This window comes from Cricetulus griseus, chromosome 4 (genome assembly GCF_003668045.3).
Source record: "Cricetulus griseus strain 17A/GY chromosome 4, alternate assembly CriGri-PICRH-1.0, whole genome shotgun sequence".
Classification (NCBI taxonomy): Eukaryota; Metazoa; Chordata; class Mammalia; order Rodentia; family Cricetidae; genus Cricetulus; species Cricetulus griseus.
Window position 1 is genome coordinate 167621777 of NC_048597.1, and position 23025 is coordinate 167644801.

The 23025-nt window shown below is 52.0% G+C and overlaps 1 protein-coding gene across 2 annotated transcripts; it reads left to right on the top strand.

The window, feature by feature from the left end:
* The first annotated feature begins 168 nt into the window (after window positions 1-168).
* On the top strand, window positions 169-17737 carry Pstpip1 (proline-serine-threonine phosphatase interacting protein 1). Of its 2 annotated transcripts, none has more exons than XM_027415027.2 (15): window positions 169-395; window positions 1927-2027; window positions 2678-2752; window positions 8499-8533; window positions 8706-8812; window positions 11625-11687; window positions 12089-12187; window positions 12684-12729; window positions 13415-13494; window positions 13900-13998; window positions 14717-14813; window positions 15495-15585; window positions 16321-16376; window positions 16601-16734; window positions 17429-17737. In XM_027415027.2, exons 1-15 carry the CDS (start codon window positions 297-299, stop codon window positions 17558-17560), a joined length of 1314 nt encoding a protein of 437 aa, XP_027270828.1. In that variant the 5' UTR covers window positions 169-296; the 3' UTR covers window positions 17561-17737. The 2 variants fall into 2 exon arrangements, with proteins under 2 accessions (XP_027270828.1, XP_027270830.1); XM_027415029.2 differs by having other exon boundaries at window positions 240-397; window positions 16291-16376.
* The last annotated feature ends 5288 nt before the right edge of the window (window positions 17738-23025 follow it).

Sequence of the window (23025 nt, forward strand, 5' to 3'; positions counted from 1 at the left end):
GGGGGGAAGAGAGAGCGAGCTGGGGTAGCCCTGGGGAGTCTGCCGTGGATAGATGGTGGACTTCTGATTGGGAGGTTCTTTCCCACAATCCCCTTCCTTCTTCCCTTGGCAGTGAATCAGTCTGTCTGCTGAGAAGGTGGTGGTGTGGGGGTGAAGGAGGAGGAGAATGAGGGGGCAGGGATGGAAGCAAGGCAGGCAGCCCTGAGGGACTAGACACTCCCTTAGAACAGCTGGATCACTTGTGACTGTGGCTCATTGTGCCTGACGCCACCACAGCGGCAGCACACAAGGGCTGGATGGGAGTCTCTAGCCTGCTGCAGGTGCCGAGGACACTAGCTCCTGAAGACCTGGGCTGCAGGGCCCCTTGCTGCCTTTCATGTCCTCCAGTATGGCCGGTGTGAGTCTGGTTGGCTTTCCTTTTTCTACCCTGGGACTCAGAGGACAGAAAGAGCCCCTTGGAGATTCAGGACTGGGCATGGGGGAGGAAGCATAGACCGTTAGCCCTCCCTGCAAAAATTCCTCAGAGGAGAAAGTCTCCTGAGGGGCTAGGTTCTAGTTTGTAATAAAGCTCCAGGCAGGCCCTTCCCTTCTCTGGGGCTCAGTTTCTTAAGGGCTGAGGGGCACTGGACAGATTCTTCACAGTTCTGGGGTCTGTGGTTTTGTGCCCTGAATGTTAACACAAGCTCAGTGACCCCCACAGGGAAGGGGGGTATCTGTAGCTTCTGACTCACTTTTTCCTCATGCTGCTACAGACTTTGACCTGGGAGTCCCCAGGGAGGGCAGAGGTCAAGAGTGGGAAGCTGTGCTCTAAACTCGGAAAGAAAGGGGGGGGAGGGGAGGGAGGGAGGGAGAGAAAGAGAAAGAAAGAAAGAAAGAAAGAAAGAAAGAAAGGAAGGAAGGAAGGAAGGAGGAAGGAAGGAAGGGAAGAAGGAAGGAAGGGAAGAAGGAAGGAAGGGAGGAAGGAAGGAAGGGAGGAAGGAAAGAAAGCTGACCTTTAAAGACATAAAAAATGAGAGCCTGGCTCCGGATGGTACAGCCTAGACTTGGAAGGGAGATGCCTGCCCCTAATGGGCCTGCAGCAAGTTGCAGGGGCAACTGTCTCAGGTTGGGGTATCACATAGCCAGCTAAGGCTATTATTAAAAATCAAGAAAAGGACTGAGGGTATGGCTTAGGGTTAGGGCAATTGCCTAGAAGACCTGGGTTATACCTCCAGTAAGTTTCTTACAGGGGGATTTGGTGGACCTCAAGATCTACAGAGAATCAGATATTGGGAAGAGTACAGGGGGCATAAGTGCCCCCCACCCCTGTCTACATTCAGCCAACTTGAAGTGTTGCATCTCTCTGTAGAATTTCAGCCTGTAAGCTCATATCCCCTTTTCTGAGCAGTGCTGAGCCTAGGGTCAGCTGTCCATTGGCCACTAAGCTGTGGATCTAGGCCTTAGCTGGCTCCACAAGGCTTACGCACAAGGTCAGCTGCTTCCCAGAATCCCCTAGTTAAGAGATGACTCCAGCAGGGGATGCAACAGAACTTGAGCCAGGCCAGGTGTTCTATGACCAGTCACCACTTTTACCTCCTGAACATGCTTCCTTACTTAGCTCAAGTCATGAGGTCATAGGGCACAAGCCACACCAGGCATTTAATTAGAAAGAATCTGGGGCCTGGCTGTCATCACGGAGCCTCAGTAGGGCCATTCTCATCTACCCACTGTCTTGTGTTAAAGCTGCTGTATCAGACTCTTGAGGCCTGACAGCTGTGGTCCTGGAACCTCCATGTATGGGGTGGTACTGTGTACCAGCATGAGGCTGGCCCTAACCTGTAGGTGCTTGACCAGGGACATGGAGGCCAGAAAGAGGCTGTTCTCCAGAGGTTGTCAGCAAGGTCCTTGCTGTCCTACTGGGGTCCTCATGAATGTCCAATGTTACAGTGCAGGGACTTCACGGCCCACACGGGATATGAGGTACTGCTACAGCGGCTGCTGGATGGCAGGAAGATGTGCAAAGATGTGGAGGAGCTGCTCAGGCAGAGGTAAGCAGGGCTGGGCTTGGGTGGTCAGAGCAGACAGGGAAGGGAGTGGTTACGCCCCCTAGAGCCCAGCTGCTCTCAGTATGGGTCTGCTTTCAAAAGCTAAGAGCTAAAACTCCTCAGATGGTTCAGTGGGTCGATCACTTGCTAAACAAGAATAGGGACATGAGTTCAAATCCCCTTCAAAACAAGAGGGGATGCAGTGACAAGATCCCCAGAGGCCTCCTTGGTATCTCTGCAGGATATAGTATACGAACATATGAAATCTTAAAGGGGGTGGAGAGGGTGGGGAAGTTGTCCTTTGACTTCCACAGGTACGTTGTGGTACCTATACACCTGGACTCACACACACACACACACACACACACACACACACACACACACACACTCATACATTCACACACGAGCCAGAGCTCTCTGTTGTCTCCTGCGGCTCCTGGGCCTGGGCCTCCTCCAAGGGGCATACCATGTAGCAGCCCTTTGGACAGGCCTGTTTTCAACTAACATTTATCCTCAGAAGGAAACAGCTCAACTTTTTCAGTAGCCATTTTGCCAACAAAATATGATGGGAGAATATGGGTCCTGTACATATTTTGGGGCCATAGCCAGCCAATAGTGGTGGAAGGGACACAGTGCTTGCTCTGTCCTTGCAGGGCCCAGGCGGAAGAGAGGTACGGGAAGGAGCTGGTGCAGATTGCGCGCAAGGCTGGTGGCCAGACAGAGATCAAGTAAGAGTGCTGGTGGCTCCCCCTGCTTCTCTGAGGAATCTTCTGGACTTTACTCGGGGCTTGGGGCTTTCTGATTGGGGTAAACTGGACAGCAGCATCTGGACCCCATGTGGTGCCTGTTACCAGGCATCCTGAGGCCATCATCTTGTATGAGTTTGTGCTCTGGGAAGACCAGGGTTCATGGCACCACCAGCCTCACCATCACCAAGTCAGGAGGGCAGGTGACAGGTCTGTATGCAGCATGCTCAGTGGGCTATGAGTCACCCATGGCTGTCAGCAGGGTGGGAGATGCCACCAACTGACAGCATGATGTGGGTTTGAGCTTGGCATCCTGTGAATGGGGGAGGGGTGGCGCCAATCTCCTGCCCACTGGAGAAGAGTGGTTGTGGGAGTTGAGGTTCTGGGTGGGTCTTGCTTCTTGCTTATAGAAGGCTAGAGGGATGACAGTGTCTGCTTGCCTTGTTTTGTGTATGACCCCAGGAAAGTCACTCTCTGTCTGAATGCCAGGTCCCTGTCTGTGAAAGCAGACAGCTTGCAGTGACAAGCAAGATGAGCTCAGTGAGCAGTGGGGTCTCTGTAGACTCGCCCCTGACCCCTGCACCTGCCCCTCCACACTGCAGGTGAACTCAATGCTTCTTACTTGGGCAGAAGTACCCAATGGCTGGGCTTCCTAAGCCGTTGCTCAGGCTGGCCCTAGTCCAGTGCCGAGACCGGGAGAGATGCTGCACGGTGATCTGGGAGGCAGGCTTCTAGGAGTAGCCTTCATGCAAAGGGATTCCCCAGGGGCAAATGAACCCACAGGGGGCTCTAGCAAGATAAGAAAGTGACCAGAGCAGGCCTAAGTTGGGGCAGGAGAGGAACTGACTAGGGCACTCCTATCATGACTACTTGTGGACAAAGGCTCAAAGATGTGACGATACCTGCATACATAGAGCCCTTGCACAATGGGGTGAAGCCTACCCCCTTCCTCAGAGCTGTGCCACCTGCAGGCCCTGCTGATCCCCACAAGTGATGTTGCTGTCCCATGTGGCACTGTTTCTTTAACTGTGGACCAAGTGTCTGTCGTCTTCCGTGTCCTCAGCATTTATGGAGTATCTGCCATATGTCCTGACCCAAACTGCCAAGGAAGTTCAAGAACTCAAACCCTGAGATGATCTCCTCATTTTCTTTAGCACTTTGCAGCAGACCTTCCCCACAGATACCTCCTCCAAGAGGACCTCTAGATTGCTTCACTGTCAACACAGAGCTTGGTTCAAACAGGGTCATCCCCTCCATTCCAACCTGGAGGGCTCTTGGCAGTGTTGCTAGTCTTAGGGGTCTAGGTCAGGTTCATTTTTCTGGCATATAAGGACTTAAAAGGCAGGTAGAATCTGGACATGACAGGTAGCAGCAGGAAAAATCTTAGACCTGGCAGACAGAATCATCTGCTACAGGAAGGCTTTGGTTAAAGGCACATACCTTTAATCCCAGCACTGAGTTCAAGGCCAGCCTGGCCTTACAGAGCAAGGTCCAGGACAGCCAAGGCTACACAGAGAGGCCCTGTCTTGAAAAAACAAACAGAAGTACACACAGCAAGGCAAACAGAGAAAGAACCCTGTAGTGCAGAGGGGGTACTCAGGAACCCTAAGCCAGGCTAGGGGCCTTGGGGGACCTTTGTGGGGGTAATTTTAAACAAAGGGATGGCTGATCGAACCACAACATGTCCTGATCCAGCCTTGAACTTGTTAACTGGTCTTCTAGCAGGGGTTGGGGGCACAAAGGGGAAGGCAAAGCCCCATGTCGTCCTTATTACCTACCTTGGCCCCTCCCCCTATCTAGTCCTTCCGCAGGGAATGTGAGTGGGTCCACATTACTTGTTATAGACACTTGTGGGTGGGAAGTGTTGGTCTTTAAAAGGGCCTGGATGGTGGCCATCCTCCAACACCAGTCCCCTCTGCCTGTAAGATAGGAGCAGAGTTGAGTAGATGGAAGGACAAGGGCCTGGGGTGAAGTAACTTCACCAATAGTCCACACTAAGAGAACTCTACTGGTTGCCTCCACTTCTGAGGTCCCCAAACCAGTATTCTTGCCTGGGCTCCTGGCTCACACTAGCTTGGATCTCACAGGAGGAGGGGCTCAGGCCCCCGGTAATAGCACATGAAATGATAATAAAGAAAATACTAAGTGAAAGGCAGTTCTAGTCGCATCTTAAAATGAGTTTTCTCACACCTCATTCACATGCTACACCAGTGAACCTGCCAAGCTCCTACGTGTTAAAGGACAGCCTAGCTACTGCAGGATCTTATTGTCACTGTCCACACCCCATGACCAGCCTTGCAGAAGGGTTGGCTTGGTTCTCTGACCACTATCACCCTTCCTTTCTCTCTACCTATCCCTATTTGGTCCTCTGGATCTGCCCAAACCCCTACCTTGCCCAGGAAGTGGTCATCTCCTCCCCCTCTTCCTCTTGTTGCCCCAGGAAGGGCACCTCAGAGGATGGAGTGGAGCCACGCTAGTGCTCTGTGAACTCCTCTGTGGTTACAGATGAGCAATGATAGATCAGAGGCATCTTAAGGCCCACCCCACCTTCATCCTCAGAAACCTAAATGCTGAGATTCTCGGGCCAGGGGACATGTGTGTGTGTGTGTGTGTGTGTGTGTGTGTGTGTTGTGTGTTGTGTGTGTTGTGTGTGTGTTTGAGCTTAGCTCCACTAAACTCAAAGATGTCATTGAGAAGGGTGGCAACTCTGTTCCCAACAGCTCCCTGTAGGCACAAGGCCTGCTTCCAACTGGGAGAAGGCCAAGGATTGGGGTGCTAAGACGAAGAGACGTAGTGTGGTGAACGCTCTGTGAGGGACACTTATACTATGAATCTAGACTCAAGCCTAGATTTTCTGAGAGCCAAGCCAAATAGCCAGCAGGAAGCCTGTGTGGACACTGGTGGTAGATGACAAAAGCCAGAATCATCCTAACTCCTATCACTCTAGAGAAAGCAGGTCACCACAGCAGACATCCCCTGCCTTCCTCTGCAAAGTGGAAGGGCTGGCCTTGACATTTTGTGCTTTTTTTGGTATTTTTTAATTTACTTTTTATTTTATGTGCATTGATGTTTTGCCTGCATTTATGTCTGTGTGAGGATGCCGGATCTGCTGGACCTGGAGCTACAGACAGCTGTGAGCTGCCATGTGGGTGCTGGGAATTGAACTCGGGTACTCTGGAAGAGCAGCCAGTGCTCTTAACCACTGAGCCATCTCTCCAGCCCTGACATTTTGCTTTTAAGATTTGTTACAAACGTGTTTGTCAGTATATCTGTGTGGATGTGTGCAGATGTCCATGGAGGCCAGAGGTATCAGGTCTTTCCTGGAGCTGGAGTCACAGGGGTGTGAGCTGCCTGGTGTGGGTGCTGGGAAACAAACTTGGGTCCTCTGCAAGAGCAGAATGCACTCTTAACCCCTGAGCTCCTGAGCCGTCGCTCCAGGCCTTGGCCTTCAGGTTTTGCTTCTTACCAGCTGCATGGCTGTGGGGTGTCTTTTTGCCTCTGTCACTCAGTTTCCTTACCTGTAAATGTCAGTCATCAGGGTATCTTGGCTTGTGGGTTTGAGGCAGGCTAGCCATTCTCATTCTGTGTCAGCAGCCCCTGGAAAGTAGACTGAGTGGTCAGTGTCAGGTCAGAGGCCTGCACATCTGTGTGGCTGATGGCTCTCAGGCTGCTGGGACTGCTCTGTGGCTTTGTCATTCGGGGGAAGAGGCCTGACAGTAACTAGGATCTCATCTTCCTTCAGGCCTGGATCCCCAGGGGTCCTTGGCCTCTGTTTCCTCAACTGTCCAAGAAGAGGAAGCATCTGAGGAACATTATTTGTTCTACCCCAAAGCACAGGCAGGTGGGGCTCTATGAAAGGACACCAGGAGAATTGGTTATGAGATGGGTGTCATATGACAACTGTACCACCAGAGGGCGGGAGAGCACTCTGCAGAGAGGCAGTGAAAGACCGTAACAAAGGGCTAATAGGCTGCTGACTGGGATATTTAGTGACCTTGCCATACTCTAGCCTCAGTTTCCACAGCAGCCCGACTGATTGGTTCCTCAGGCATCCTGGTGATAAGGAAGCCATGGCATTTTTATTTTCCTTAGCTAGGGGCTACAGATGGTGTCTAAATACCTTGGGGCAAGCTGTGCCACCATGCATTTTTTTGTGTCCTTAAGAGATTCAGTACACTAAACCCAAGCTGGGAGCACAGACGTGCAGACCTCCCTCACCATCCACAGCCTGATGTGAATCTGCTCCCATGCCACTCACCTGGGGAAGGGCTCTGGGAAAGGACTCAAGCTGGGGTAGCCAGGCAGACTCCTACCTGAGGTCAAGGCAGCAACTTCTGGGAAGGGGGGCACTGGAAAACTCTTAGAAGGGGCAGTATGGGGTTGGGAGCAGGCCAGGTGGGCTGCTGGTGCCTGGAGGATGTCCCCAGGACTGGCAGAGTTTGCATATGTGTGAGTGTGACAGGCAGAGCTCCTACCTTGTACCAAGCCTCCATGGTACCTTTCGCTGGACTCACATTCTCACTACCACTTTGTGTTTCCCTAGAGAAGGGAAGTGAAGATGCAGGGCCAGGCGGCTCGCCTAGGGTCACACAGTGGATAAGTGGAAGAGCCTGGTCATCTGGCTCCAGGGTCTACAGCTGTTGTGTATGGAAACCCACAGTAGGAGACGCCCTGATCTCCACACCATCATCTGAACACAGCTCATGCCCTTCAAAGACCCTGCTCCGTGGGTCTCTCTCTCTTGTAGTTCCTGTATCTGCCCCAGGACTCCTATACCCACCCATAAACAGCAGTGTGTCTGGGGTGGGAGTGCTGGAGCCTCAGCTCAACCCTCAGTGTCACCATGCTCTGGGGCAAACAAGGCTGCCAGACAGAATACAGGGCATTTGATTCTGCCCCTCCCAGTACACAGTGACAGCTCTTTACTCCAGTGTTCATCATTTGTTATTCGGGGCATTCAGGAAGCCATCTGAAAATAAAGTTCAAGTAAACTGAGCCCTGTGGAGATGTCTGAGAAAGGGAGTGGGGTGTTTGAGACAGAGGCTTATTGTGAAGTTCAGGATGGCCTTGAACTTGTGGCCTTCTCCCTCTGCTGTCTGAGTGCTGGGACTCCAGGTGGTGCACTGCCCCCCCCCCACTCCCAAGGTGCTTGCAGTTCCTCCACATAGCACCCCCTCCCGTTTGAGCACTGTCTGGGCTCCTGTGCCCTGTGGAGCCTCTTCCTTTCCTTCCCTCCCTGGAACAGTCCAAATAGCTCTCCCTGTTGTGACCCTTTCTATTCGCCTTCCAGGCCACCTGCTGGAAGGAGCTGTCAAAGGTCATTCCCCTGCTTCAGACTCTTGCTATCAGCATTGGATTACAGAAGCACTAGGCTAGGTGCCTGCCCTGGTGGGGAGGTCTCAGAGAGGGCAGGGAGCTTCCCGGGACCCACCTCTCTTCTCTAAGTGTGCAAACAGAAGCAGGGAGTGAGGGAATGGAGGGTGGATGACTTCCTTTCCTGCCATAGCAAGGTCTGATTGCTTTGTAATTTACAAAGGAAACTTGGTTTACTAGAATGCCAGTTTGGGGATCACATTAACGATGAACATAGCCAAAGGGTCCCTTGCATCCAGAGGTAGTGTATATATGGCTTAGGACCCTCCCTCCAAAATAAAAGTGCCATGGGCCAGGCAGGACATCAGGTTTTTTGCAGCATGCCTGCCTGCAGACCTGCATTTCTGTTTTGCAGTTCCCTGAGGACCTCCTTTGACTCCCTGAAGCAGCGTAAGTTCCAACCATCCCCTATAGCAGCAGGGCTATAGGGCACAGCTCTCACAGGGGTGACTGGGGTGTGTGCTTCGGCTGTGGTCCAGATTTAGATGGAAGATGTGAGGGCTGGGAGGTGAAGTGTGAGGGTGCCGGACTGATCCAGGCAGAGGCCACGCTGTCACCCTAGAGACAGAGAACGTGGGCAGCGCACACATCCAGCTGGCCCTGGCCCTCCGTGAGGAGCTGCGGAGCCTGGAGGAGTTCCGTGAGAGGCAGAAAGAGCAGCGGAAGAAGGTAAGAAGGGATGGGAGGCCAGAGGAGGAAGATTGCGGGACCAAGGAGGGGATGGTGGCTAAGGTCACTCCCGTTCTGGGGGCCAGTTGGGAAGTATGGCTTGATGACAGGGAGAAGGTGAGTGCTCCAGTTTGCTAGCCTGTGCTGTGATAAAACACTGACTTGGGAAGAAAGGTTTATTTGGCTTACACTTCCCATGTCACAATCTGTCACTGAGGGCAACTAGGGTGGGGACTGAAGCAGGGATTACAAGAAATGCTCACTGGTTTTGCTTCCAGGCTCATGTTCAGATACATTTTTTATATAACCCAGGGCCACCTGCCTAGGGATAGTACTGCCCACAGTGGGCTGGCCCTCCTATTAACAGTCAAGAAAATGGTCTACAGACACACTCATGCGTCAATCCAATGGAATCGATTCCTCAGCTGAGGGTCTCTGTCTTCCTAGGGATATAAAGTTGACAATGGAAACCAACCATGACAATGAGGTTTCCATAAAGGGTTAGCTCTGGGACAGAATGCCCCATGGAGGCTGCCATGCCAGGAGGAAGAAAAGATGTAGGGCTTGACTATCCTACTTCCTAGACTGCGGAGGGTCAGCAACAGTGCCAGCTGTCCACAGGCGCCAACTCGTGTTGAGTGGCCCCTGGAAGCTGGTCCTGAACATGAGGATTACTGCTGTTGGTTCTGAAGACAGGTGGACTTGGGGCCAGTACTCTACAGGGTGGCTCAGCAGGGAGGGGAAAGACACTGTTTAGGGGTGCAGCACAGGCTTCAGGCTCAGCTAAGCATTTGAAGGCACTTGTGCCCACAAGGAGTGGCTACACTGGAAGGAAGTGAGTGCCTCATCGCGGGCAGTGTGTGAGTTCAGGCTTTGTTGCAGGCAGGCAGTAAGAGCAGACAGGCTTGGGGTTGCTTTGCAGGGAGGCTTCAAGGCTGGGGTAGGGAACAACTCTCCAAAGTCTGTTGCTCTGATTGGCTGAGCACCTGGCCCACCTGGAGGGTAAGTGGCTAAATCTCAGAGCTGGGGCCAAGCAGCGTCTGGAGATCCAGGAAAGGTCCTTCCCCTTCCTGTGCCTCAGTTTCTCTCTTGTATGAGATACTCTTACTGACATCCCTTGCCTTGGGAACTTTACTCTTACTGGCATCCCTTGCCTTGGGAACTTGACCCTTCACAAACAGGGCTCTAAGGCAGAAACTTAGTTCATTGTAAACCCTGTGTCTTAGGGTTTCTATTGCTGTGGAGACACACCATGACCACAGCAACTCATATAAAGGAAACATTTAATTGGGGTGACTCACTTAGTTTCAGATGTTCCGTCCATCATCATGGTGGGAAGCAAGTCGGCACTCAGATGTGGTACTGGCTAGATCTTGATAGGCAGACCACAGGGAGTTGACTGAGCCACTGGGCAGTACCCTGAACATAGGGAACTTCAAAGCCCACCCCACAGTGGCACACTACCTCCAACAAGCCCATACCTACTCCAACAAAGCCACACCTCCCAATAGTGTCACTCCCTATGAGATATCATAGGGACCAATTATATTCAAACTACTACACCTTGTCTGCCCATCTGGACAGCCTCAAGCTTACAGGGATCTCTACTGGCTTTCCCAAGCACATGAGTCCCCAGAACTATCTCCAGAAACTGCCTGGACTTGAGTGTTTGAACAGGTGAGCCCTCTGATTAGAGGCTTGTCACAGAGCAGGTGGAAACCCTGCTGTGACAGAGACCTGGCTGGGCTACTGTGAGTTTTATGGTCAGAACAGCTCCTTTCCTAGAGAGGTCAGGACCTGCCATCAGAACTGTGATGCAATGAGCCTGACTGGGTCTATATATGCCCTCGGTGAAGAGAGAGATACATGGTGTCCTTGACGGGCCAGGTGCACAGGCAGGTTCCTGTTGACTGCTGTTGCTGCTGTAACCTGGTGGCTTGCCAGAGCCTCCTCAGGACCCCAGGGCACAAACTGTCTCCAATTGTATAGCCAGAGGCATTTTACTTCTAATTCTCCTGACTCTCAGCCTCAGTCCTGGCTGTTCTACTCCATCCAAGAAGCCCACGGTGAATGTTGTGCTGTGGCGTGGCTATATGTGTACTGCATGCATGGATGCTCAGCCTAGGGCCATGAATGGGTGGATACTGGAGTGTGTGGGATGCTCAGCCTAAGGTCACAAAGGGGTAGATACTTGAGTGTGTGGGATGCTCAGCCGAGGGTCATGAATGGATGGACAATGGAATGTGTGGTGTATGCCATGCAAGCAGTTGGGAGATGGTGGCTGAGTATAGACTAGGTATTCATGTGTATGCCAGTGTACACTCAGTGTGAGCAAGTGGTGGCCTGTGAATGAAAGACTCAGGACTGGTGTGAGTATATGTGTATAGGTGAGGATGCTCTCTCCAGCTGGAGACCAAGTCAGGTTGAGGCCTCCAGTAAGGAAACAGTAGGCAAATCCACAGCCTAAGCTGTTCCGTTCTATTCTGAGTATATTGTGATTTTGTTTGAGAGAGGGTCTCCCTATATAACCTTGGCTGGCCTGGAGCTTGCTATATAAATCAGACTGACCCCACACTCATATCCTCCTGCCTCAGCCTCCCAAATACTGGGATTAAAGGTGTTCAATACCACACCTGAGTGGTATTGCTTTGAAGGAGGTAACTCTAGGAGAGAGAGGATATGGACACACATGCACTGGTGTACACAAGTTTGGAGGGGTGTTATGGCCCAGGGACAAGGACAACCATCCTCTTGGCCTAGGGGAGCGTCTTGAGGCCAGAGCCCCCAGCTCAGAGCCTCATGTCTCCTGCAGTATGAGGCTGTCATGGACCGTGTCCAGAAGAGCAAGCTGTCACTCTACAAGAAGACCATGGAGGTAAATGGGAGGGCTCTGGGACAGGCTTGCCTCAGACCTTGGTCCACTATGCATATAGGCCTGCTGGGGGATGTGCTGGATGCCCAAGTCCTTCAGGGTCTTGCATGAAAGATAGAGGGGCAGTCATACACATAGTCCATGAGTGTGACCCACACTGTCAGCTGAGGAGTCCAGAAGTAGCAGAGAGAAGGGACATCTGAGAGGGCAGAAGGTGTAAGGGCCTGGATGATGGGGCCTGAAGTCTCCATGGCAACAGGCTTCAGCCCTTACATCTCTATCCCTGGGAAGGAAACCTCTTCTACCAGAGCCCCTCACAGGAAGGGAGTCTAGGCTTACGAAGCCTCACCCTGAGGCCCCACATAGGGCACTCAGCCCCCAGACATACCTCTCTGCACCTTCAGTCCAAGAAGGCATATGACCAGAAGTGCCGGGATGCAGATGATGCTGAACAGGCCTTTGAGCGCATGAGTGCCAACGGCCATCAGAAGCAAGTAGAAAAGGTATGTCGCGTACTAGGGGTGTGGCGTGGGGTGATGAATGTTGTGACCCCCAAAGCAGGGTAGAGTCAGTAGGCAGGAAGGAGCTGTCATCCCTGGGCTCAATTTGCATATCTGGGGCACGCTAGCTGCTCACCCCTTTCCACTGTGTCCACTCTGCGATGGGTGTCCTCCAGAAACATTCTTGAGCATAGGTCCTCTGCAGCACAGGCAACCTCCGGACAGGGTAGGGGTGACTGAGCTATTGGGGACCCAGAAAGCTGAGCCCCACACAGAGCAGTGGGTTGACGAGTTGAATCCCAGTTGACCAGAGCCAGGGTTCTGAGCAGCAATGCAGCAGAGGCCACGTGGGTCTTGGCATCTGCATTTTTCAAGTTTCCAGGTGGCTGCGGGTTTCTTCTTTTATTTATTTCCCTTCCATGGAACTAGCCTGGTCCCCTCTGTAGCAAGGCTGCAGATGAATGGTAGAATTCACCCACCCACTCTCCTGTCTCCTCAGAGCCAGAATAAAGCCAAGCAGTGCAAGGAGTCCGCCACCGAGGCAGGTACGAGGCCCTGGCCACTCGTCTACCCTCAGCTGGTGCTCTCCAGAGTACAGAGCTACTCGTCACTCTGTATGCGGCCATGGTGACTGTTTCCTCTTATAAGGAAGCGGAGGCACAAAGTGGTGGTCAGCATTCCAACCCAAGCCATTGGGTTTCAGAGTCTGAGATCCATAGGGCCACATCCCTTTATCTCACACGCACAGTGACAAATGCTCCTGTTCAGCCATCCTCCCATCCCAGGGATGGATCCTCCCTTCTGTTCACCTCTCCAACACCTGCTGCTCCCTCAGCAGGTGCCAGATGACCATATTCATGACTCAGCTTGCTGTAGTGCAACAGCTTGCAGAGACGCTCCTTGAGCCTCAGTTTGCCATCTGTAAAGTGAGGGGATGGGACACGGGGAATGGAGCAGAACTCTGGGTGCAGAACTTCTGCTCCAGCCCTTGGCGCTCAGGGCATGGAGCATAGTGGGGAAGTGGAGAGTCACCCTGCAAAGAGCAGAATGGCAGCTGTGTGTGTTGACCAGCAGCGAGCCAGGCCCCTTGGGGAGGGGGCTCCCAGGACTTGAGGGAGCTTGTGCTGGGTGGGTATCTTCAGGAGTGAAGGACAGAGGAGATTCTGTCATGGGAACCTTCAGGGGAGGTCCAGGCTACCAGGCCTGCCTAAGGGTCCCCTGTGCTTGTAGAGCGAGTATACAGGCAAAATATTGAACAGCTGGAGAGAGCGAGGACTGAATGGGAGCAGGAACACCGGACCACCTGTGAGGCAAGTGACCCAGGCAAACAGCCTGTTCCTCCACATACAACCTGCTCTATCTGTGGGAAGCTGGGGCTGGAATGACAGTACTCTTTCATTCCACTTATAAATCATCTGCTTGGCTGGTGCCTAGGGTCTGTCCCCAACACTATCTGGCCTGTGCCCTGGATCCCTTTCCTGCAGGGATTTATTCTTCATAAGCCTACACTGGGCTCAAAGCCCACCCTACACCCTACTGATGGACAGAACCAGGAGAGTCCTGTGCCTCTCACTAGGCTCCCCCAGCCTCCTCTCGAGCACAGGGGACCTACAGGGTTGTCTTTGCTAGACTTGACTGCAGCAAAGTGGTCTGTACTGGTCTCCTAGCTGAGCTGTGGTGGCGCTGGCCCCACAATCCTCTTTCCTCCCCTACAGGCCTTCCAGCTGCAGGAGTTTGACCGACTGACCATCCTCCGAAATGCCCTGTGGGTGCACTGTAACCAGCTCTCCATGCAATGTGTCAAGGATGATGAGGTGTGTGGGCTGGGAGAGGGCATCTTGGTGAGCTCGGGTCTTCTGGGGCCCTGCCAGCATCTCCCCAGACCTCTGCGGTTCACATGAGTCTGACAGGGCCCCTGGCCTACTCTCCAAACCTTGAACATTGTACTCCTGTGGTTCCCTGCATCTGCTTCTCCTCCCTGCTCCTACACTCAGGGCACCTGCCCCTTCAGGGCTGTGTCCATCCACTCTCGGCAACACAGCAGAGACTTGCTGAGGGCTGGAGGGGCTGGTGGGAACCTGGTCTAGGTTCTCTCACACTCCTTCCCCGTAGCTCCTTCAGGGTCTCTGTCACCTTACAGAGCCCAACACTCAGGGCTGGCCAGGGGGCTACCACCTACACCAGGGCAGCTCTTGACCACTCCTGCCTATGAGCCACCTGATCCTAGTGGTAGCAACAGGTGTGGGCTCTGATACCCTGGCATGCCACTTCCCTTTTCGTGCGTTCTCCCATCTTAAAACAGGTTATACCTTGGGCCTCAGAGGACTACAGTGAGCCGGGCCTCTTCCCGGGACTCTGAGCTTGGTGTTCAGGAAACTTCGGAACATCAGTCAGGTCACTAATTTCTCTGGCAGGCCTGACATCCCAGCACTGAGCCTGAATTATATAGCAAGACTAGGTATCAAGGTGACTGGCAAGGGCAGATATTGGGGTGAAGCCTGGACACAGCCTTTGTTCATTCCCTACCCACAGCTCTATGAAGAGGTACGGCTGACACTTGAAGGCTGTAATGTGGACGGTGACATCAATGGCTTCATCCAGTCCAAGAGCACTGGCAGAGAGCCCCCAGGTAAGACCCAGCCTGTGGGCGGCTTAGCTCCCGGAGCCAGGCCTGGCTAGCCCACACTTCCCGATTGAGTTCAGTTGACCACACGTAGGCTGGGGGACAGTACATTCTGGGACTGGGCTCTTGGCTTATTTCCCTTAAGGTTTAAAAGGAACAGAGCTGAGTGCTCTAGTGTTCTCAGGAGCAAGAGAGGAGGATGGGAAATTTTAAGGAGGTCACAGTAGAACGGTCTGCACCAATCCCGACCTGTTGTATAAAATCACAAATGCAGAATTCTGGGCTGGAGAGACAGCTCAGTGGCTAAGAGCGTCTGCTGCTCTTGCAGAGGAGCCATTCAGTTCAGCATCCACATCAGGCAACTCACGACGGCAGCTCCAGGGAATCCACACCTCTGGCTTCCACATGAATGCATACACATCTACACATAATTAAAATTAACAAAAATCTTTAAAAACAAAAGCCTGGCATAGTGAAATATGCCTTTAATCCCGACGCTTGGGAGGCAGAGGCAGAGGCAGGTGGATCTCTGTGAATTTGAGGTCAACCTGAGTTACATAGAGGGACCCTGTCTCAAAAAACCAAAACAACAAAAAAAATTCTGGTCCAGAGCCATAAGGGGTAAGTGGGGCCAGGTACAGTCCGCAGGCCGCGCTACTCTAGGCCTTGTGCATTTTCTCTCTTCAGCTCCGGTGCCGTATCAGAATTACTATGACCGGGAAGTCACCCCACTAATTTGCAGCCCTAGTGTCCAGCCATCCTGTGGTGTGATAAAGAGGTGAGACACGGATGGACTGAACAGCTCCCTGTAGGTCTGGTGCCCTGTCCAGGTACAGGGTACTCCACGGAGATATCCCATGATCAAACTACCCTCAGGGAGCCCTCAGTCCAAGAGGAACCAAGTACTAATCACTCACATTGCAATTACTGACCAGTGGCTATGCTGAGACCTGGGCAAGTGCCTCATCTGGCTCCCTTGGCCTCACCGTGAGGGGGGATATAGTGTCTTAACTGTCAGGCAGCAATGATGGCACTCTCCAGGTGGTTTAAAAGTGGCCCAGAGCCCAGGCATTTGGAGAATTCACCAGGTTTTTACAGGGCCACCTCCTTAGCCTGGTTGTCATCAGGTGCCAGGATCCTTGTTTTGTGCCCTGTGAGTGACCGGGTCTAGTCACCATGGGCCAAAGGAAGGAAGACTTGCTTGGTTCAAACTGGCTGGGCCTGGTAAAATGTGTGGGAGAAGAACTTTAAGCGCAGCTTCTTCCCATGCAGGGCAGGGTGGGGGTGTGTATGTCGTGTCTCTCCCGGGGTTAGGGCCCTGCTGGTTGCAGGTGCTGAGATGACCAGGAGTGTATGGGAGGGGGGTGCTGAGGATGAAGGCACTGCCAGAAATGGCCTGTGGGGTGGCCCGGAGATGTGGCCACAGGCTGGCAGAGGTCCCTGAGTGCTGAGAATTTCAACAAGTCCCTCTGCTTCCCATGAGGTTCCGCCAGGCCTTCCCCTCTTCCTCCAGGTTCTCTGGGCTGCTGCATGGAAGTCCCAAGATCACATCTTCTCAACTACCTGCTGGTAAATGAGGGGGGAGGGGATAATGGGACAGGGGACATGTCACCTAAGACTCCAGAGGAGGAGAGAACTCCTACATAGCAGCATAGGTGGAGCATTAACACCCCAAAGGGAAAGGTATACTGTCCAAGAGCGGGAATGGCGTTGGGATCAAGCCCGCCCCCAGCAGTCTCCAGGGACCACTGTCCTCAGGGAGGGGGCTAATTCCAGTCTCATCTTGCTCTCAGCTTCCACAGATTCTCTGGCTCCTACTCCTGAGCACAAAGAGTTGGTCTATGCAGCCATCGACGTGCAGGCAACACAGGGGAACCATGACACATCAGCCCAGAACTACCGGGCGCTCTATGACTACACAGCACAGGTGAGGCATTTGCCCTTTGGCTAGAGGGTACCCATGCCTAGGCATGAGCACTTAGACCAGCACCAGAGTTTAGTGAACATCTGCTGGGCTGCTAGCTGCACAAATCTGCACGCATGGAGACCATAAGGCTGACAGCTCAGGGCTGCTGTGGACCCAGAGACCCACAATGGCCAAAATGAGGCCCTGGAACTGACATCCTTGGAGAAAGGCGATCAGGGCAGCCACAGAACGACTGCTGAGATGGATTCCAACTCGAGCAGTGGCTGAAGTGAGGGTGAAGACCTGGAAGGCATGCAGGCTGGACGTGGGCTGCACTAACCGAGGTCACATTCAGGGATTCAGGCCTGTGGAGTAATGGGGTACTCAGGTGACAGTAGATGGCTGCATAGTTAAGTCTAAGAGAGCTTGCTCTTGGGGTGTGACAAATGCCTTTGAGATGCTGCAGTGGTTGGAGCAGTGAGAAAAGCCCAGGATAGGAGGTCTCCATGACAACCTGAGCAAGTTAGGAGGCCAAGTCTCTCGGGGAACCTCACAGCCTGTCTGTCTCCAAAGGAACTACCCTAGAGGCCTGAGCATGACTCAGCAGACTATTCACCCTGGGAGCCCAACATGCGTGGATTGCCAAGGTGGAGTGTCAGATTACAGCCCACCCAGGAGACCCTCCAATCTCATACACTTGCCATTTCTTGCCCAGAATTCCGATGAGCTGGACATTTCTGCAGGAGACATTCTGGTGGTCATCTTGGAAGGAGAGGATGGCTGGTGGACAGTGGAACGGAATGGACAGCGTGGCTTTGTCCCTGGGTCCTACTTGGAGAAGCTCTGAGGAAAGACTTGTGCTCACACCTCTGCCCTCACAGTGAGGTTAGGACTGTTCTCACCACTGCCCAGGCCTCATGGGGCCAGAACCAAACTTGGCTGCCCTGGGATGAGATGGATACTGGCTACTCCCAGTGACTTTCTTCCAGGAGGAATAAAGGGGAACATTCTTTCTTTGCTCTTACTGCAGTGTCCAGGGGCTCAATTCAGAAGCCAGAGTATGGGGAGTCTGGGAGAACAGAGCTCTGCCACTTACAGACAAGCCTTCAGAGGTAGTCAGTCTCAGCTAGGGACAGAGGAGAGGCCTGGCCCCAGGTGTCTGAGCTACACTGATACTGGAGACAGCCAGTTAGATGCAGGTAGGCTCAGCAAGGATAAGGCAAACGTGTGAACACAGGGCATTGGCATACTTAGGGGACTAGAAATAACTGGTGGGTCTGGAGGCAGCTCACTGGGAAGACACTCAGGTTCATGGTATACAGCCCTCAGTGGCCCCCCACCAAGGAAACTACTTCCCTCAGTGCCCCTTCCCGACATGCACTATCACAGAAGCCAGCCATGGGCCTGTGGCTTACTCATTGACACTGCCTGCCTACCCATGTACCTAGGCAAATGTCAGATGCCAGAGATAAAACTGTGAGCAAACTGGTCTAGAGAGGAGTAGGGGGTTGCTGGCTCCTCTGTGTTTACCACCAATGCCTGTCTCCATTCTCCAATCTTCCTCACTGGAGCAGAAAGGCGGGCTTACTTAAGCAAGCATGCCTGTGACAAGGCTGGGCCTATTTGGGGTTGTGGTTTCTCATCCATCTCAGGTACAAAGACCCCAAGCAGTTCTCTGGAACCAGGGCTCTGATCTGAGGACAGGCTGTTCTGGAGGAAGGGACTGGCGGTCAGCCTTCTTTGGCCGGTATGGGAAAGGGCTCTGAGCCATGGAAAGAACCAAGTGACGTTGACATCCTTCTGGAAATGTTATTTTCCTCATCATGAACACCCTGTGGGGTGACCAGACACCACACCCACCTGTGACACATCAGATATGCACATAGGAATGTTTGGAGAATGACTTAATCCAGGGCTTGGTCTCCTCCCATGAAGGAAGCAAAACTAGCAAATGAAGACTTGTCAATGACAAGTCCACTTGGGCCAGAAAAACAGGAAGGTACCCTGTTCACCCTTTTCCTACTGGTCGGTGCTTGCCAAGGTGCCCTGACAGAGCACACTCCTCCAGAGGGGCACACAGCTGCTGTTTTTCCAAGGCAGTCAGGGGGTGGTCCCATATACAGGGTGAAGGCTGCTCGACAAAGTGACCTAGAGAATTCTGGTGGATATAGAAATGGATGGGAACCGTAGTTCATGGGTGTGAGAAAGGATAGGAAGAGTGGGAGAGAGCTGTGAACTCTGACCTAATCTGAACTAAGCCTTTCAAGGTGGGCAGGTGGAAGCGGGGAGGGGGTTGGGACAGGCAGAGCAGAGACTGACTTCTGGGGTAGCTATATCACAGCTTTCTTTATTCCTTGAAAATACCTTGTCATCTTGATTGATCATCCCATTCCACTGCAAAGATTTTTTTAAAAAACCTTTGGCCCAGATATTTATCACCATCTCTGACAGGTACTGCAGTGTCGGTGGGCCCCACTGAGTGATGGGTGAGCAGCCTGCTTACTGGGCATCCAGGGAAAATGAGAAGCAATGCTTGGATCTCAATTTATACCAGAGGGAAATAAACCCACAGATGAATTCTAGTCAGCTTCACTGCATCCTACAGCTTCCCTGTTCTCCTGTGGATCAGGTCACATCAGTGGCTGAGAACCAACTACACAGGGAGACAGTGCCAGATGAAGAAGGAGCTGGCATAACTGTACATGAAAAACTGCAGCCTCTCCCTGTCAGAGAGCAGCTCAAAGACAGCAGTAGACGGGAGACCGTGGCCTCTTGTGTCAGAGCATCAGGGTCTGACTACACTTGGGCTGACTCAGGCAAGCCTCAGTAATATCCATCACCAGCAGGAGGGGTGCAGCTGGCCTTATGCAAGCTGCTACCTTAAAGAGTCACTAGTTGAACACTAATTAAAAGCAAGGGGGTTGCCACTTTTAACAGCCAGGCCTACAGCCTCTGGATCTTGGCTGTAGGCAGCATCACCTCATTCAGTATGCTTGTTAGGGCAACCATGGTTGCCACTGAGTCCTTCCCAGTAGGGACCAGAAACCACTCACCATTTGACCAGACAACTTCAGCACCACTGGTACCCAGCAGCGAACTCCAACCACTTTCCCTTAGCTGCTCCTGGACCAAGCCAGCTCAGCATGACCCATTCCATGGTCTGGCTACTTCCCATTGTGGCTCCTAAAAGGTCACCACATACAGGGAACTCACTCCCCTCATCAGCCTCAGGCTGTTGGGATCTCAGGGATAGGCTTGACAACTATGTTCAGCAGAGCTCACTATAGGGCCAAGGAAGGAGAAAGCCCTGCCCACCTATCTCCAGCTGCACTCAAGGTTTACAGGCTGGACTAGCTATGCTGCTCAACCAGCCACTGAGCCCTGATCTATGCAGCATAGCCTATGTTCCCAATGTTCTGGTGATTCCTAAGTGGAGTAGGAGTCAGGCAACTCTTGAGCCCTTTGGTCATACTTCTTACTCAAGGTTTGAAAAACATCCTCTATGGTACCACATTGACTTGCCTCCGACCTTGAGTGTCCACTAGGTGTTAGATCCTGAGGATACCTCTCCTGTGTTATAATCATCACGCCTCTGTCCTTACTGGATACACTCATAGCAGGGCCTGTATGAGTCACCTTCCCCACAGTTAGCACAGCCCTAATCCCCTCTAAAAGTGGTAAACTTGGTGGTTCCTCTGGAGCACTCTGGACCCCAAAGAAACCACAACAGAAAGCCACAGAGAACAGACCAATTGTTTTCAAGATTGGCAAGGATGCTGGATACAGGTACTCCTCCTTAGCAACCACCCACTCTAGTAAATAAAGCCACTGGGGATCAAAATGCAAAGCTAGCCACAGCCATAGAGGCCAGGTGGTGGTAGTACACACCTTTAATCCCAGGACTTGGGAGACAGAGGTAGGTGGATCTCTGTTAGTACAAGGCCACCCTGGGCTACACAAAATTGACCCAATCTAAAAGAGAAACAGCTCCCACAAAGGTGATGTGAGCACTGGGATCACATGCCTTTAATCCCAGCACTAGGGAGGTGGAGACAGGAGTGATATGGCTGGGCAGAGAGAGGAATCTAAGGTGGAGACATGATTGCCATTTCAGCTTGGTAGAGGGAAGAGCTACTGGCTCACTGCTTTGCTTTTCTCATCTTCAGTGGCTTTATTTGATCATAAACAATATATCACCACAACCCACTAAGAGTGTTGGCAAGCCACAGAGGTCTCACAGAAAAGTTACCTAATACTGCTAAGATCTATAGAAAACAAACCTTGTCAAATAAAGTGAAGGACAATGCTGGAAATTCAGGGGACAGGAATGCTTAACCACTTTTAAAAGATCCTAGGACTGGCTAACAGCCAGACACATTTTTACCTACCAGAAGAGAAGGCAAAGGCAGGCAACACTCCGAGGATCAACAAGGGTATGCGGATTTTCACGCCTGGCTGGTGAAAACATAAATTGATAGTCTTTTTTTTTTTTTTTTTTTTTTTTTTTGAAAAGCAATGGGAAACATTCATGAAAACTCAAGGTGACCTTTTTGGGTACAGGATACACTACTACCATCATTTACATGCGAAAAAGGGCTGATATGTAATGATGAAAACTGCTCTGAAACTAGGCTCATGGCTGTACAGCGCTGCTGTGGACTGTTTAAACTGGTTCATTTTATGCCATGTGAGTACGGCTTCCAAAGGCCTGCCAGCCGTCAGTACATCACAGGCTTCTTTCTGTCAACAACAGAGGGCACGTACAAGATTACAAAGGAGCTGAAACCCTCCCATCACCCTGTGATGTAACAACAGTTCTACATGGTGGCACCATGTCCTACTACTGTTTGTGATCAAATATCAATCAGGCCAAAGTTGGAAATATTTGCTGAATCTGGGGCAGCTAGTTCTATCTCTAGAGATTGTTGTTTTCAGTCAGGAGGCACAAAAGAGTTAACTATATCCTAGAGAAAGAGGTGGTCAACACTGACTAGGTGCCCCAAGTTACTTATTTTTCCCTACCTTTTCTTGTCACACTGACCCAGGCTCTGCAGACAGCACTTTTTCACAGCTGAAAATGGCATCTCTGAAGGGGCCACCAGGGCAGGATGAGGGGCTTGTCTTCTGGCATGGGTCCAGCAGCCTTCTCCACAGGGATGGCACCCCAGTGTCCCTGCGGCAGTCACTCCACAGAAGCCTAGCGAGAACCTCTCATGGGTGTCTAGTTCCTTGGGGGCCTTCCTTTCCCTCGAAGGGCCCTGAGGGTCGAAGCTACTTTCTGCTGGGCTGTTTCAGTCCTCTCTTTATTCCTGCCAGTAGGTAAACCACCTTCGGTTTAAAACGTTCTGTTCACACCGCCTCCTTGCCAGACCGGGGGGCTCACAATGAACATCACAAGCAGTGGGGGCAGGTGGACATTGTGCCCCCTCCATGTGATGCCCTGGGTGAACCTGGGACACAGGTGGTCTTCTTCCTGGAATTCAAGCTCCTCAACAGGAGGCACATCAGATAAGCTCACATTGAACAGCACCATCTGACTGGGACTGCAGTCTTCTATAATGTCAATGTCACTTGAGACAAAACTATGGGATTAGTCCAGATAAGAACGACAGCTCCACAGAACTGCTGATCCCAGCTGGCTCTGGACCTGCAGAGGGACCAACACTGCAGAGAATATCATGAGGCCAGCTGGTATGAATGGTAGATATTTCATAGACATTAAAGGTAATAAATTTGGCACCTGTATTGTGATTATCGGAGACTATTTTGGGGAAACACCTGCTCAAGTACTTGAGGGACAGGCCATGGTGTCTGTGGAAAGAGTGAATAAGCACATTTGAGGACAGGAATGACTCATTAAATAGGGCAGAGGTCAATAGGCACATCTGGGTAGAAGAAGATAGGAGTTTCACATACAATTTTTACTCTTGCAACTTTCTATGACCTTTGAAGTTACTTCCAAATAAAAATTTAAGTACAATAATAGGATGGAGCAGTGGTTCTCAACCACAGCTAGCCCTAGAAGTGCCTAGCCCTGCCACTCTTGGTTGCATCAGGTGCTTCCATTGTGCAAACAGGTGGGAGACACTGGCCCCCCAGGAGAGCTCATTCTCTACTGAACAGCAGCCCCTCTTCCCTCTGAAAAGCAAACACCAACCTCTGCTACAGAAGGGACCACAATGACTGCAGGCAGACATTTAATTTGTAGGGCACTGGCCAACAGAGATTTTCCTTTCTATTGATTCTTAGGCCACGAAAAAAACACATGTAAAGCTGTCAGGGGCAAGAATGCATTACCCAGTGTTTCCCAAG